The following is a 16,099-nucleotide window of genomic DNA, read 5'->3' as shown; positions in this document are numbered from 1 at the left end:
TCATCTCGTGTCCCAGGGCTGGAATGGTCTCCCCTATAACCGCTCTCTGCCCCACTCCCTTCTGTACATAATGTAAGGTTATTTATATTTCATTCCTGTCTACTGCCTTGGTTTTTATTTTATTTTCTTGTCTTTTTTTTATGTAGATTAAGTTGTACTGGGACCATTTTGAGAAGTATTAGATGTTTTTGTGGCTATTTTCAATTTGGTATTATTGTCTTAAGAATATTATTTTAAATTTTCATCAATTCAAGTGTTTTGTTATTCAAATAATTTGAATATATGTGTATATATAATTATATATGATAAAATTATATATAATTATATAATGCCAAATGGCCTTTCTAAGCAAGATACTGTTCAAACCTAATAAAGTGCTTGAGATTTTCTTATCTGTGTGTTACTTGTATAATACATACAGCATTATCCCATGCAATATAAAACAGTTACTGCTCTTTAGTGGACATTAATACAGTTTCAGCACTATGTACACTGCCTTCGGAAAGTATTCAGACGCCTTCACTTTCTCGACATTTTGTGGTAATGACCAAATTTTTGGTAGATTTCATTATTATAATTTGTTTTATCTACCTACACAAAATATCCTATAATGATAAAGTTAAATGTTTTGATTTTATTTGTGCCAATTTATAAATAAATAAAAATATGTACATAAGCATTTAGTACTTTGTTTCATCCCCTTTGGAAGTGATCGCCGCTGGGTATGCCTCAGTCTCCTAGTCCCTGCCGCTGAGAAGCATCCCCATAGCATGATGCTCACAAAACCATGCTCCTCTGTAGGGATGCTATTTGCCAGGGTATTTTTGCCAGATTTGCCACATTTGGTGTTCAGGCCAAATAGTTTTGTTGTGATGGTTTGTTTTGAGATTAAATGCAATGTTGAAGTGCGGTAAAAAGGTGGCACCCTTTAGAGCGAGTTCTTTCTAGGTGTGTCACGGCACTATGCCGAACTGCCAGGACTGAATCCTCCGCTGTTCTTCATGTACCCAAACTCCATTGGGATGGTTAGCATCTCCCTTCCATCCAAGGCCTTTGGCTCCCATGGCTTCCACGTGCCTCCGGATTATCAAAACCACCATTAAGTGTTGAGTCTGTTTTTCCATCTTTTACGTTTCTTCCTGGCTTGTCATGCGAGTTGCTATGCTCTGTTAGGCCTGCCTCAGATTCCCAGGGTGGAACATTCCCCCTTGTTGCTTTCCATTATCTGGGTTTTTTGGTACTTCACGCTTCTGCAGATGTTTTCACTTCTCTGTGGTTGCCAGCCAATTGCACTGTGTGATGATGACTGATGTGTTTGCCTCAATACACATCCAGGTCAGGCACTGTATTGAGTTTTGGTCTGGACAGGATTTCAATCAGTGTTTAACCTTTACCCTCAATTAAAAATTAATGCTGCGTTTCTAATTACAGATCAGAGCCAGGGCGGTGTTGGAATGTGTACCAACGACAATAGAAACATCTAATGGGATTAGTCCCTCTACATTTTTACACATCAAAATATTGGAAAATATGTATTATTGTGAAAGCATATATTAAAAGAGTGAACTGATTTTTTTTTTTCTTTTCATTTATGTTATGGGCAAGCGGAAAGAGAGAAATAACAGCTTTATTTTCAAGAGACAAGTAATCATGTAGTAATCGTAAAACGAATGCGCCTCACCTTTAAATATGTAGCTACTACCTCAACTTTAATATGTCTTAACCACTGAGAAACATTATTTCAAACACGTCTATTCAATGCCTTTTCAACCAGGAAGATGTATTTTCAACGTCCTTTGCTCAGTGGGGACAAACTGCACTAATGACATGCTTGTGATATCAATACGTAAAGAAAATATCATCAATACAGTAATTTTGGATGTCATATTTTTGTAATATAGCTGATCCCCAGAGCGACTCATTATTTTTACTCATCTTCCAGTAGTTGTAAGAGAGCGATGTATCACAGCCAAATATACTGTACACATAATCCCCATTTTCTTTTTTTTGCAAAAACTATTTAAGCTATTGAAAGTTCACTGATAATATTTTTAAAGTTCACTCCCAGCCACAATTGAAATGGGAACATGAACAGGGAGCAATAGGATGGAACACTTAGAATTGTTTGGGAAATGAACTCATATGGTCATGCTATTATAGCCCACAACCAGATAACATACTTTACATTATTTAGCGTCTAGTATGCATTTGATTAAAGCTCATAGAAAGGGTTTGGCGATTCTGCCCTTCAAAAGCTGCTCATTGTCCAGGCATTTGCTCCAGCCCAGCAAATGTACCTGATTTAACTTATCTAAAGGTCAGGGTTAAAAATGTACTGATTTAGTTGTGCTACTACTGGGCTGAAGTAAAAACCTGCACACATTGCTTAAGACCTCTCCAGGTCTGGAATTTTCCATTTTGTCATTACCCATTTTCTGTGTGATCCAACCAGATGGTCCCAAAAAGTACTGATCTGGGAGCAAGTCTCCCCTCTCCATTACGGTTTGAAAGGCAAACCTGGCGCTAGATGAACTGATCCCATCCCACATGCTCCCTGAAGATGTTTTGGCAGGGGTTACAAGGTCACTGTGACTCATGCAGAGCTCTGACATCATGTCCTCCTGCTTCCTGCTCTTCCCTCGCGAAGACGGCCTCTTGTCCTCAGCAGATTAACCAAGTCAATAGCAAGACACCCTGTCTGTCTACCGTCTGGCAGGACCTCCCGCCACGCATTTTAAACAAGAACATTTGACGGCCGCCAAATGAAACCCTCCAAGCGAAAGGGCTTGTCAGGCCGGAACCAGGAGCGACTGTGGCTGCGTCTGTGTTTGCTTGTGCTTGTGTTTGCTTATCGTCCAGTATCCCCATGGTCACCATGCCTTGGCGGTCATTCCGTTGTGATGGAGGTCGAAGTGACAGGCCTAGACATCAATTTAAACAGGGGCCTAGACAGAGGAAATGGGACTTGGCCTAGGACTCAGTGATACTCAACCCCTGGTCTGCAGACCTACACTAGAACAGGCTTAGTTCCAAATTTCAATTTCAATCAGTATAGGGAGTATGTTGAAATTCCAATTCCAAAGCTTTTCAACTAGGAAATTAGTTTGTTTCACATTCTGAATGATCTGAACCTGAGACTGCAGCTTAAATTGCTAGGCAACCCAATGACAAATAATTATATAATATTCAGTATGTTCAGATGTGGTTCATCTTAAGTGTTTACCAAGTCTCAAATCTGAATGCAATGGACAAATTGTCCAAAACAAATTGGCAGATAGCCTAGCGGCTAGGGCATCTTACCAGATTGGAAAGGTTGCATGATCAAAAATACCCGAACTGGCAATGGGAAAAACATGTCGTTCTGTCCTTGAGCAAGACAATTGTATGTGTGATGAATGTGACATGTGAGGAAGGTGTGAGAACGCCATTCATCCACATGATGTTCAGTGCAAACTACTCTGAAGCGTGATTTTGAAATTTTACACATACGTGTCACTACCAATGAGTGCACGCAGACGTCTACATGCTCATGTTGGTTGCACAGGGACTGGAATGAAAAGGGAGTTATTAGGCTTAGAGGTGACGAAGGTCCTGAGGGAGTTCAAGACTATTTGGAGATGATAATGGGAGTTGAGCGGATCTTGCACGGTACACACCCAACGTCCCCAAGCGCCTCTCAGCTGATCGCTGCCAGGGATGGGAGCAACGGGATCAGTGATGGGCGGGGCGTGTTGAGGCGCTGTGGGGGCGGGGCATTATTTGAGGTTGTGAAATAAATTGAGGTAGAGGTGGCTTGTGCTACAACACTTGTCAGCTCCCGTGGAAGGTGGTGTGCCAACAGGTCAATAAACCGTGGAAGTTAACAGCACTCGCAGACACGAACTTGGGGGACATCAGTGATAACCAATTCCACAGTGATTTTTAGTCTGAGGATCTAAGGTAAGGACCGCCGGGATTTATCTTGGGTATTATTGGATGTAAATTGAGATCTTGGAGAGGGCTTGAGCGTTTGCTTAAGGTTAGATAATTGCTGTGAAATAGACATGAAATCTATAAACCATTACTATACGCACAGTACTGGTTCAACTGCAAGCTGAATAGGTAGTGGCTGTATTATATTATTTCTTGAAAAATGTATAGTAAAAAAAATATAATGTATATTTTATTGTGTATATTTTATGCCATATTACAATGAACATTTCATAGTTAAAAGCTATCTTGAAGCTTACCTTTCTAGGTGGATTTTCTTTTTGAAGAAATTACCTTTACCAACTGCAAATAATTTTTAGTTATTTTCCCCCCAAAATAACTAGCATTGTTTGATTGTATTTACTATTTCTGTTAGACGTGTTATAAGGTTCCAGTCTATAAATCTGGCCTAGCTGATTAGATGGCACTGCTGACAACCGTGTAGCAGCAGTCTGTATTACACATGGGGAGATATACGTGACCCCAAGGCATGCATACAGTACAGGAAATAATTCCTTAGGAGAACTCGGGGGTCCTAGTTATCCCCTCTAGTTCCATATGCATGAATTGCATGTGCAGACCCAATCCTACGATTTATTTCCTTGTGGAAGGTTGTGGCATGGTTTGACAGATGCCTCATATTCTTTTGTCCACATCCTTCCTTTCCTTGATTGTCTCACTGAATCCAGTGATGGCAAGTGGGGCTAGGCTGGTGCTGATGTTGGGGTTACTGCTGTGCCTGGGAGCACAGCTGTCCTCCTCACAGCACTGGTCCCATGGTTGGTATCCCGGAGGCAAGCGGGAGCTGGACTCATTTGCCACCTCTGAGGTAGGTCACAGACGGTTCTACAATCTCAATTACCATAACGGGTTTATGAATGACCTATCACCTGTCTGGGCATGTCACACTAGCCATTCGTGTTATTTTAGTGTATTTTTCTCTCTCCCTGTCTTCCATGCTCTATTTCTTTCTCTTTCCGTTTTGTCTTGTTCCCTCTTTCTGCATGCTATCCTCTCCCCCCTCTCTCTGTTCATCTTACCCTCTCTATTTCTCTCGGCAGATTTCAGAAGAGATTAAACTCTGTGAGGCAGGAGAATGCAGCTACCTGATTCCCCAGCGGAGGAACATCCTTAAGAGCATCCTTGTAAGGGCAGGGGCTGGAGGTCAATAGTCCAAAAAGGGCAGGGGCTGGAGGTCAATAGTCTATTAAAGGCAGGGGCTGGAGGTCAATAGTCCAATAAGGGCAGGGGCTGGAGGTCAATAGTCCAATAAGGGCAGAGGCTGGAGGTCAATCGTTCATTAAGGGCAAGAAAATGTAAAAGGGTTGTAATTCACTTATTAAGAGTTATTCAATAATTAAATCTATCACAAACCATTAACAAGTGGTTTCATCAAATTAAGCAAAAAGGTACACAACTAAGTGTGCTTGGCAACTAGTGAGCAGATATTTAACTCCAGTAACTTTTTGTATGTAAATGCACTTTAGTTATTTTCTCACTTCTGGTTTTGAAGCATTAGTACTCTGTTCCACGAACAGATTTTTTATTTTATTTAACAATGTGTCTCAACCCACATTGAAAACCATGATGTCCTTTACATATTTTACACACGCAATTTGCATACCCAAATGTATTACATCATGTCGTTTATGAAATAGTTACACTCACCCGATTATATCAACACACATAACATATATCAGTAAAAGCCCATGTTAAATTTACGCTCCTGTTTAAAACGGTAACCATAATGACATCTACTGAAATTCACTGAATGGCATTGAAGTGTTGAATATCACCTCTAATGAGAAGTATCTAAGCTCTGAGTGAACACTCAAATCAACTAGAAGTGATTTACCAACATGTAAAACTGCTAAATGGCCACTATATATAAAGTCAGACATTTATGAGTGATGTGAGTACATCTTTTTTTATATATATTTGGTTTATATTAATGGTAATCTTAAAGTATTTTTAAATGCATTTATAAACTTTTAATACCTGTAGGTAGATATTAGCCCTCTATTTGGTAAGCACTCTGTTACTGCACTTTTTGACCAATGTGATATTACCAGTTGTTGATTGTTTATAATGTATTTACAAATGTTTACATAAATCCTCAATACGGCCATTATAACCCCTTTATAAATGTTACCTATGGCAAGTGGCGTTAATATATTGGCCACCGATTCTCAAAATCTGAGCAAGGGGTCTGTAATAGTGATTGTTTTATTTTGGACATGATTTTCCCTGATTATCCATCACTTGAACTTTCCAGAATGTTCTGCATTGCTGAGGTGTCCCAGGTCTAAATCTGTCTGTGGTTAGGGGACAATATTGTAGGCTGCTAGTGTGAGCATAATGTTATTTTTTGTAAATATTTATTTAATATACAGGTGCTATAAGAATGCTATCCAAGGATGTAAACTGATGCATATCAAAACCCTTTAAATGTAGGCGTATTTTGGGGTTTGAGCAATGAGGCTCTTATCTATTGTACCAGAGTCAGGTGATCTTGTGGAGAAATATTGCATAACTGCTAACTGGCATTAGAAATGACTGAAGATCTATGACTGCACATTAGATTGTGAACTACCTTCATATTAGACAGATCTGTCTGAATCTGGGGAAGAAGAAATTTTTTTTCAACATGAAAATAATCTATGAACCAAGAGACAGTATAATCCCCAATTCAATTTTCTTTAAATAGCTAACTCTAGCCATCACTAACTAAAAGGTAATTATCTTTTTGTAATAGCCATTTCATCGTTAAGAAACTTCAAACTACAAAGTGAGATGATTTTACTCGATTCAGGATAAAAAAATGTTTTATTACTTCGGCAAAATCAAACAGATATTGTCTGCATTAACCAATGTTTGCTTGACCCGTCATGGACTCTCTTTTTGATCGACAGATGCATAACATATGACGTGATTAGCGGATTCTTAAAAAACACCCAGGCTACATAATATCTGTCAGGAAATAGCTACTATCTGAGGAAAGCAATGTGTCTTATCAGTGGGAAGGGGAGCGGTAATGCACTGATTATGTGTTTGTCTTTTTGCAGTTGGATGCCCTGGCCAGAGAATTTCAGAAGAGAAAATAATCTAAGACAATTTACCAGCAATGGCTGATTTAAATAATTCCTATCTGTTTATTTCATATGACCTCTACATGTTCTCTAATCCCATGTTGTGTTTTATCAACTCTGATGATCATGCAATCTGATTTTTTCCCTTTATGCTGTTGTAGACTCTTACATAGGTGACATCATGCATATGCCATTTCTTGTAATAAATTATTTGTTTTATATTAATGTCATTTGTCCTCTTCATTGAATTCGATTTAGAGACAGTTTAGGTAGGAAAGAATGAAGAACATTATAATTACATTTGCGTTTTTGAAAACACAACATGTAGATAAAAGAACGCTTAAATAAAACCAGGAACAATAAATTACAATTGTATCAGTCAAGCTCACAAAAATAGAACTTTAGGGAGCTAATAGCTTTCACATAGTATGCGTATTGTCGCAAAGTACCCTTATGAGCTGTCAGCTGTATTGACAGACTTTTTTCAACGCTTTGCGCAAGCGCAATTATAATAGAAGCAAAGATGGAGGAGCAAAGTATCTGTGCCCCGCTGCTGGCGGAGTCAGATACTAAAAATAACAATAATTCTCATTATAACGTGGCTTCTGTATCAGATGCTGACACAGTAATAAACACTAATAATACCAATAGTTCACAGATTGAAGGTGAGTTCATTAAGAACGTGAAATTGCAACGTCTGGTGATTTGAAGCTAGCTAGCAATGCTAATGTTAGCCAAACAAGGGCGTTTTCAAAACTAGCAAGTTAAAGTCAGGGTATCTAGCACACTAACGTTAGCTGTTAAGTGTCTAATTGGGCACAATTGCGTATGATACCATACATTTAGCCAGCTGAATATTCCGAAAAGACCACTCTTCGGTAAACAATCGTGTCCTTCCCACTTGAACGTGTTTTTGCAATTGTCCTTGTAGTGCAGGCCCTGTTATTGCTGCCATTGGAAGCCAATTTGTTAGCGCATCCCACCCCTCTAAAGTTGCTGTTACATTGGTTTAGCAGCAAATTATTGACATAAGATTAAGCACCTGTCATTCACTGCTTGGTTAAGAAACGAATTACACTTTTGCACACAATACAACAAAGAAAATGCTTGTTATTTGTATTGTTTGGGTCTCCACGTCACGAAAAGAATTGCTTCTTTACCAAACATTGTAATAGCACGTTCTCTTGCTACACTTAAAGCGTCTGCGCTTATTAGATGTAATTCCACACATTGCTCCATTACTTCACTGAAGAGTCAATGCAATTCCAATATTATGACCACCAACAATTTTTTTTTCCAGAAGTATATTTAATCTAACTATATAGTCCGATGTTAGGCATTTTGTCGATTCGTCTCAGGCATATTGAAAATGCCCACACAATGGCCAAACATTCTGAACACCAGGTCCTGTTCTATGTCTGCTCTGTTGTTCACCAACCCAAATGGGTGCTGTTAACATTTGGTAAGTACTGTACTTTAAAGTTGTAGGTTTATTAGGCTGTGTAGCAATCCACATTGATCTTCCAGTATATGTAGAGTTTGGATTTTTAAAGATATATATTTTCAGTTTTATGCTTTTGAGAGAGGAGAGTGTTCAAAAGTCAAAACTATGATTTTTTTTTAAATAAATACAGTGGCTTTGGAATTTATTCAGACTCCTTCGCTTCCTCCACCTTTTGTTGTGTTATATTCTTTATTAGTTATAAAATGTTTCCATCAATCTACACATAATACCCCAAAATGACAAAGCAAAAACACGTTTTTAGACATTTCTGCCAATTTATTGAACATTTTGAACTAAAGTGAACTGTGATCTTCAGGTCTCCCCTTGGCATGATGCTCCCATCACCATGCTTCACAGCAGTGTTAGCCAGGTGATGAATACTAATTTATTTTTGCCTGACATAGCACCCTGGCCGAATAATTTGATTTTGGTCTCTCCAGACCAGACAGTCTCTTTACCCATCCAGTGCTATATGGCAAACACTAGACAGCATGTCATATGCCTTTTACTCAGGAGTGGTGTCTGTCTAGCTGCTCTACCATAAATGCCTGGGTGATAAAGAGCTGCAGAGATTGTTGACCTTTTTGGTATTATCTCCCATCTCTGCACAACTCTGAAGTTCTGTCAGGATGCCCATTGGATTCTTGGTCACCTCCCTGACCATCTCTGGTTAAAGTCTGGGTCATTCCAAAATTATTCTATTTCATTGTGATGAAGGCCACTGCTCCTGGTCACGTTTATTGCTTTAGCAATGTTTTACTTACCTTCCAGAGATCTGGGCCTTATAACGTTCTCTGAGGTTTAAGTAGAATTATTTGGGGCTTTGTTTTTATCTTCGACATGCACTGCAACGTGTGGGTCCTTATATTGGCTGGTGCGTGCATTTCGAAATCATGTCAATTGAGTTTGCCTCACATAAAGGACACAGCGTTAATTTGGAGTGTCAGGAAAGGTTCTGAATACCTATGTATTTCAGTCTTTGGCATGCATGTTTTTTCTTTTTTACTGTGGAGTATTGGGTTTAGATTGATGGCAAAAAATATATACATTGAATCAATTATAAATAATGTCTACAGCACAGCAAACAGGAGGAAGTGAAGGAGTTAGAATATTTTCCTAAGCAATTTGGTGTACTGCTACACAGCGTGTTGGACCGCTAACCCATCATCAGCCACTCTGAGATTTTAGAAGGATATGATTAAGTTGTGAAAATCTGGTAATCCTTCTAAGTTTCCAATTTTATCCAGAAATCTTGGTTGTAAAACCATTTTATTTTTTTTAGAGCACAACTTTTTCAAGATTAAAGCTTTGGCGTGCGTTAATTTTAGAACCTGGAGTGTAATTTATAGTGAAAGAGGGAAACATTGTTCTCTATGCAGTCCACCCAAAATTAGGAGAGCCTGCTGTTTTGAGCTAATTAGAATATCAGCCTACTTATTATGGAGCTCCTCCGTGTAAATACAGACAGTAATTTAAAATGTTAATTTTAATAGTTGTATTGACTGAGTACACAAGTCAGTCTACACACATGAAAAAAAGATACACTACCATAAAAAAGTAAAATATACAATAGCAGCAATGTTGTAATAATAATGTCCACCCAAAATTAATCAAGGGTTAACTGCCTTGCTCAGGAACAGAATTCAATATTTGTAATAAAATTGTATCTAAATTAGCTAAATCCATTAGTTGCTGGTTGGATGTCCTATTTGCTTTGCATACCAGCCACCCCAGATAGACTCCAGTCCTGGTGGACCATTGCTTTCATGCCACCAGATAACGGGGTGTTTCGCCACTTGGTTTCCTGATTCAGTGGTCTGTCTCTGGAACTAAGACAGTGTCAATATATGTTTTTACATAGATTTTCTACATGTCAAAGTCAAAACGATGTCCTTCTATCCATGAATGACAATCCATTATATTAGTTTAATATGCATATATTTAGTTTGTTCGCTGTGAATGTGGTCTTGTATAAACGTAAATTCTTTGGGTTGAATATATTGGTTGGTTACTTCAGCATTTCAGCCTATCCACAAAATGGTAAAATTGTCTTTTCTTTAAACATTCACCTTAGTGCCTCACACTATAATTAATACAACACGAACAGGTGTACTCCATAAAAAAAAACAACACATCATTTATATTGTATGCATCTGTCATCAAATGTCAACTGAGCTTCCTCTGTTGCCTGCAGGCCCGAGGAAAAGCCACCCCCTGAAGGGACTGCTGACGGACAGCCGCTGCCATGTGTGTGAGGCATCGTTGCTGTTCGAGTCTCAGAGGGTGGCTCACTACGAGGTGTGTTCCACGTCTCGACACCTGCCTTTTATCCTGATATTGTCCTAAACATTATTTTGAATTAAAAACCAAATCCTCTGATTGCAGGGAAAGAAGCATGCCCAGAAAGTGCGGCTCTACCTGCAGGCTAAGAAAGATGAGAAACTAAGTAAGGACCCGGGTGGCTTCCAGGTAAGACCATCATGCCCCGGAATGGACACGCAGACAAACATTTACATTGCTTTATAGGTGTGCACACCAGTTTCTGACAGTTTCATTTTTATTTTGAAGCAGTTTTAGAAAATTAAGCCAGCAAATAAATATAAATGTACTTATTTTCGTTATTACCAAACAAACACAGGAACGGGTAAAAGGCAAGTGGAAAAAGTGCCGGACGCGCTACCGGCCCGTGAAAGCACCAAGAGAAGCTTGACTATACAGTTTATAGATGGGTCCTCCTGGGAGTCAAACTGTGTAAATAAGAGATGAGAGGCTGGTTTGGAGGAGCACTGTTGTTTCCTCCTTGTAGTGTGGAGACGCAGTCCATTGGTGTCATTCTGAGTGTAGGTGTCTGTGTGTTAAGCAGAGAGGTGTCCCTGTGCACAAGGACCGCTTCTGTGAGCTGTGCAGCATGGTGTTCAGTTCCCCGGTGGTGGCGCGCTCGCACTACGACGGCAAGGTCCATGCCAAGAACCTGAGGAAACAGGGCGTCCATCCCGCCGCCCAGACAAAAGGTTAGCGCTCCCCGTTTCCTGGTCGTTTCTCTGTTTATACCCCCCCCAACCCCCCCGCCCGCCCGCCCGCCCTAGAGACAGGGCTGTGCCACGAATCTAACGCCACTGACACACACTTCCTTCCTCACCGATCAGACGGTTGCCTGAGGGGCCCAGAGTCGACCAGCCCGAGGCCGCCGCAGGCCTCCGGCTCTGACCAGGGAGCCGGCGAGGCGGTGGGCACGGCGCCCGCGGACGCCCCAGTCCGCGGCGTGGACCTCAGCGACCCGGACAAACACTGTCGCCTGTGTGCCGCCTCCTTCAACAACCCCTACATGGCCCAGCAGCACTACGTGGGCCGCAAACACCAGAGGAACCACGCCCGCCAGCAGCTGCTCAAAGACCTGGGCGGGGACCCGGCGCGAGGTACCGGTGCCCATCACGCTGTCACCCGCTCACCTGGCCGTCACAGACGACCCACTGAAATGACTTACAGGACTTTTGAATTTCCATTGCTCACCCTCCTCACAAAATGTGTGTGTGTGTGTGGGTGGGTGGATGGGTATTTGTTGTGTTATGAGGTGTTTCAGTCTCCTCTGTAGAGTAATGGCTGTTCCATCTGCTGTTCCCCCCTCGGCAGCCACGTCTTTCACATGTCCGGTGTGTAACATCGAGCTCAACTCTGTGGAGATGTACCAGTCTCACATGCAAGGAAACAAGCACCAGATCAAGTAAGGCAACAGCCGCATTCATGCGCCGCGTGGAGCGCACTGTGTTTGATCAGTTGACCACCCACTGTGTAGAGCGCACTGTGTTTTATCAGTTGACCACCCACAGCGTAGAGCGCACTGTGTTTGATCAGTTGACCACCCACAGCGTAGAGCGCACTGTGTTTTATCAGTTGACCACCCACAGCGTAGAGCGCACTGTGTTTTATCAGTTGACCACCCACAGCGTAGAGCGCACTGTGTTTGATCAGTTGACCACCCACAGCGTAGAGCGCACTGTGTTTTATCAGTTGACCACCCACAGCGTAGAGCGCACTGTGTTTTATCAGTTGACCACCCACAGCGTAGAGCGCACTGTGTTTTATCAGTTGACTACCCACTGTGTAGAGCGCACTGTGTTTTATCAGTTGACCACCCACAGCGTAGAGCGCACTGTATTTGATCAGTTGACCTCCTGTAAGGTCCCAGCTCTGCGCTGTGTTGAGGTATTCAACCCTCTGGCTTTTATCCTCTGCTTCCACAGGGAGAAGAAGGTTGTTGACCTGTGCAAGTCTCAGAAGAAGGTGTATGACTCGTTTGCAGAGGAGTTGGCTGACTACATCCACGTGCAGAAGGCCCGTGGGATAGCCCCCAACACCAGCTTTGGGATAATGAAGGGAGAGCAGGAGGGAGAAGGAGTAGCCAACCCCAGCAAGACTGACGGGCAAAACAAAACCAACTCCAGCCTTCCTCCTTCCTCCCGGCCTCTTCTTCCTGTCATCCCTCCTCCCCAGCCTGCTCCTGAATTTTATCCTCCTCACATTTGGTCCCCACCCTATCAGGCTCCTCCCATTCAATTTGGCTTCAGGGGGAACATGTATGAGCAGAAAACCTGGGGCCACACCTTCCCTCAGCCACTACCCCCTGGGTCCACTCTGACAGGCCTAATTGGCCGGCCTCAGCCCAGGGGCAGGGCCGACGAACGTTCAAGCTCCTCCGCTTCCTACACAACCTCCTCTCCTTCCTGCACCAGCAGCAGCGACAGTGATTGTGACCACCACTACCGGGAGAGGAAGAGGAGGAAGATGAGAAAGGAAAGGAGGGCAAGAGAGGAAGACTCAGGGGACAGGAAGAGGAGGAGGGGGAGGAGGGGAGGCAATAATACAGAAGGGAGAGGAGGAAGAGAGCCTGACGTTGAGGAAGAGAGGGGGAGAAGGAGGAGAAAAAGACAGCACAGGAGGAGCAGGAGTCACGGGGAGGGGAGCAGGGCTAAAAGACGCAAGGAAGGGGAATCCGAAGGAGCAAAGGAGGACAAAGAACTGAATACAGAGGAGAGGGTTGGTGGGGAAGGAGAAGAGACAGAGGTATATATGCAGGCCGAGATACAGGAAGGGACAAAGGAGTCCTACGAGGTCAGGGAGACCAGGGCCAAACACAGGAAAGACAAGAAGAGGATGAAGGAGAAAGTGGACACCAGGACAGAGGAGGAGAAGTTATGGGATGAGTCCATCATAGGCTTGTAATGCAGAGACCCTCCTGGAGCCCACCATCTGAAGACTACATCCTGAAATTGGCAAACATGAATTGATGTTACAATACCATTTCCCATTTGGAGTCATGGTTGTAGCAAACGTGCTGATAGGGTTTTTTTGTTTGTTTTTCTCACCCTTCACAGCTCATAATTGAATATTCTCAGTACATTATAAAAAAAAAACAACAACATTGTGCAGTCAGTTCTCGTGAGCCAATGTCATGCAGTAGTGTAGGTATGCTAGCTGGCTAGCCAAATGCTCAGTGTAATTTATGAGTTTGTGGCGTCAATACAATACAATGTGTTCACTTCAGCTGTCGTTGAAATGTCAGCTATTAAACGCTTCTGAAAGCGTAATGTTGCTAACTTCAGGGTACCCACATGTCACTGCTTTATTTTGAATGACTACCTTGACATGAAACTCTATTGCACATCGGAGCTGCTCTGTTCTAAAGCTAATTTGTATATGTGACAGGGCTCTCCTCTCTGTGGAACAAAATATACTGTTGCAGTTACACATCGACACTTTGTCTGAATGCCATGTGACAATGGCATATCCCCCTGCCCAGAATGCACGTGTCATTAAACGTGTCCCACCGGATAATCTGTACTTTCTGTCTAACCAATGACAAGTACGTTTTCTGTAACTCTGTCTTCCACTTTTTTCATTCAGTTATACCCTTTAACCAACATCAACAATTCCCCTGTTCTGGAAATCCATTTAATATGCAGGCTTATACTTAATAGAGCAATGTTAAAGCAAAAGTATAAAAGGCTCTGTATAAACATGCTCCTGTGTTCAAGTCTAAGAAGATTTAGCAGGCTGGTGAGTAATGGATTAGATGGAGATAAAAGGTTTGCCAACAGGTGACCGACCCACATGCCAAAAAACCACGCGGCAAATCTTTTTTAGCATGATTTCTTTTTTTTGTTGTTGTTGGTCAAAATAGGTTGTAAAACAGTGTTTGTCTGACTGAAAGAACATCTCCCATCTCAGAATGTCCGATTGGGAAATAGGCTTGCAAGGAAAGCTAGGGAAGTTATAGCTACCTTCGTAGAACAGCAGTTACATGAGTAATCTCTGATAGCTGCTAAATACGGTTGTAATAAAGCCACTTTCACAGCCTTCATTTTAGTAAACAATGTCCGTTAATCACCTAACCTATTTTTACATGGTGTCGTTGGAAAAAAAGGTTTGGAAATGCCTGCTGGAAAATCATATAGTACTCAGTTAAAAAATGTGTTTAGTTAGGGAATCTGCGCAGCACCAGACAGTCATTTAGTAAAGATTACAACCTTGTTTGTTGAGGTTGATTCAGAGATTTTTATTGTAGTTTTTTCTCACTCAAAATAAAAAGTAGTTTCCCCTGCAAATCAACCTATTTATGAGATCAATTTGGAACCAATGCAATTTCTGCAGGAAAAAATGATGTGATGTAACTCCCATGTTTTATCCGGTCTCATTTACCATGGCTATCAGCCAATCTGTGCCAAGGATTCAAACCACCCGGTTGATAAGAGACCATATACCACTGGTGTGACATCGCATAACGTTTTACTCTACTAACTGTGTTGGTAATTGGTTAATAACAATAAGGCATCTTTGGGGTGTGTGATACAGTGGGGAGAACAATTATTTGATACAATTTTGCAGGTTTCCCCCACTTACAAAGCATGTAGAGGTCTGTAATTTTGATCATAGGTACACTTCAACTTTGAGAGACGGAATCTAAAACAAAGATCCAGAAAATCACATTGTATGATTTTTAAATAATTTGCATTTTATTGCATGACATAAGTATTTGATCACCTACCAACCAGTAAGAATTCCGGCTCTCACAGACCTGTTAGTTTTTCTTTAAGAAGCTCTCCTGTTTACCTGTAGAAGATTACCTGTATTAACTGCACCTGTTTGAACTCATTACCTGTATAAAAGACACCTGTCCACATTCTCAATCAAATAGACTCCAACCTCTCCACAATGGCCAAAACCAGAGAGCTGTGTAAGGAGATCAGGGATAAAATTGTAGACCTGCACAAGGCTGGGATGAGCTACAGGACAATAGGCAAGCAGCTTGGTGAGAAGGCAACACCTGTTGGCACAATTATTAGAAAAGGGGAAGAAGTTCAAGATGATGGTCAATCTCCCTCGGTCTGGGGCTCCATGCAAGATCTCACCTCGGGGGCATCAATGATCATGAGGAAGGTGAGGGATCAGCCCAGAACTACACGGCAGGACCTGGTCAATGACCTGAAGAGAGCTGGGACCACAGTCTCAAAGAAAACCATTAGTAACACATTATGCCCTC

At 41.7% G+C, this 16,099-nt stretch overlaps 2 protein-coding genes across 2 annotated transcripts; both read left to right on the top strand.

The window, feature by feature from the left end:
- The first annotated feature begins 3,822 nt into the window (after positions 1 to 3,822).
- Positions 3,823 to 7,244, top strand: gnrh2 (gonadotropin-releasing hormone 2). The gene is made up of 4 exons (XM_010880806.3): positions 3,823 to 3,939; positions 4,659 to 4,798; positions 5,031 to 5,114; positions 7,035 to 7,244. The coding sequence occupies exons 2-4, from the start codon at positions 4,661 to 4,663 to the stop codon at positions 7,071 to 7,073; spliced, it is 261 nt and encodes an 86-aa protein (XP_010879108.1). The 5' UTR covers positions 3,823 to 3,939; positions 4,659 to 4,660; the 3' UTR covers positions 7,074 to 7,244.
- A 315-nt stretch (positions 7,245 to 7,559) lies between these two features.
- On the top strand, positions 7,560 to 13,782 carry zmat1 (zinc finger matrin-type 1). Its single transcript, XM_020055300.2, has 7 exons — positions 7,560 to 7,723; positions 10,757 to 10,860; positions 10,948 to 11,031; positions 11,426 to 11,573; positions 11,709 to 11,978; positions 12,193 to 12,283; positions 12,804 to 13,782. The coding sequence occupies exons 1-7, from the start codon at positions 7,582 to 7,584 to the stop codon at positions 13,780 to 13,782; spliced, it is 1,818 nt and encodes a 605-aa protein (XP_019910859.2). The 5' UTR covers positions 7,560 to 7,581.
- The last annotated feature ends 2,317 nt before the right edge of the window (positions 13,783 to 16,099 follow it).

This window comes from Esox lucius, chromosome 17 (genome assembly GCF_011004845.1).
Source record: "Esox lucius isolate fEsoLuc1 chromosome 17, fEsoLuc1.pri, whole genome shotgun sequence".
NCBI lineage: Eukaryota > Metazoa > Chordata > Actinopteri > Esociformes > Esocidae > Esox > Esox lucius.
The sequence above is the reverse complement of the archived record's forward strand: the minus strand, read 5'-3'. Positions and strand labels throughout refer to the sequence as shown.

Bases quoted from the DNA above. Each gene is read 5' to 3' on its own strand.
- gnrh2 (XM_010880806.3), top strand. From the start codon at position 4,661: ATGGCAAGTGGGGCTAGGCTGGTGCTGATGTTGGGGTTACTGCTGTGC. The intron at 4,799-5,030 runs GTAGGTCACAGA...TTCTCTCGGCAG, and splicing joins ACTCATTTGCCACCTCTGAG to ATTTCAGAAGAGATTAAACT. The intron at 5,115-7,034 runs GTAAGGGCAGGG...GTCTTTTTGCAG, and splicing joins ACATCCTTAAGAGCATCCTT to TTGGATGCCCTGGCCAGAGA.
- zmat1 (XM_020055300.2), top strand. From the start codon at position 7,582: ATGGAGGAGCAAAGTATCTGTGCCCCGCTGCTGGCGGAGTCAGATACT. The intron at 10,861-10,947 runs GTGTGTTCCACG...CTCTGATTGCAG, and splicing joins AGAGGGTGGCTCACTACGAG to GGAAAGAAGCATGCCCAGAA. The intron at 11,574-11,708 runs GTTAGCGCTCCC...CTCACCGATCAG, and splicing joins TCCCGCCGCCCAGACAAAAG to ACGGTTGCCTGAGGGGCCCA.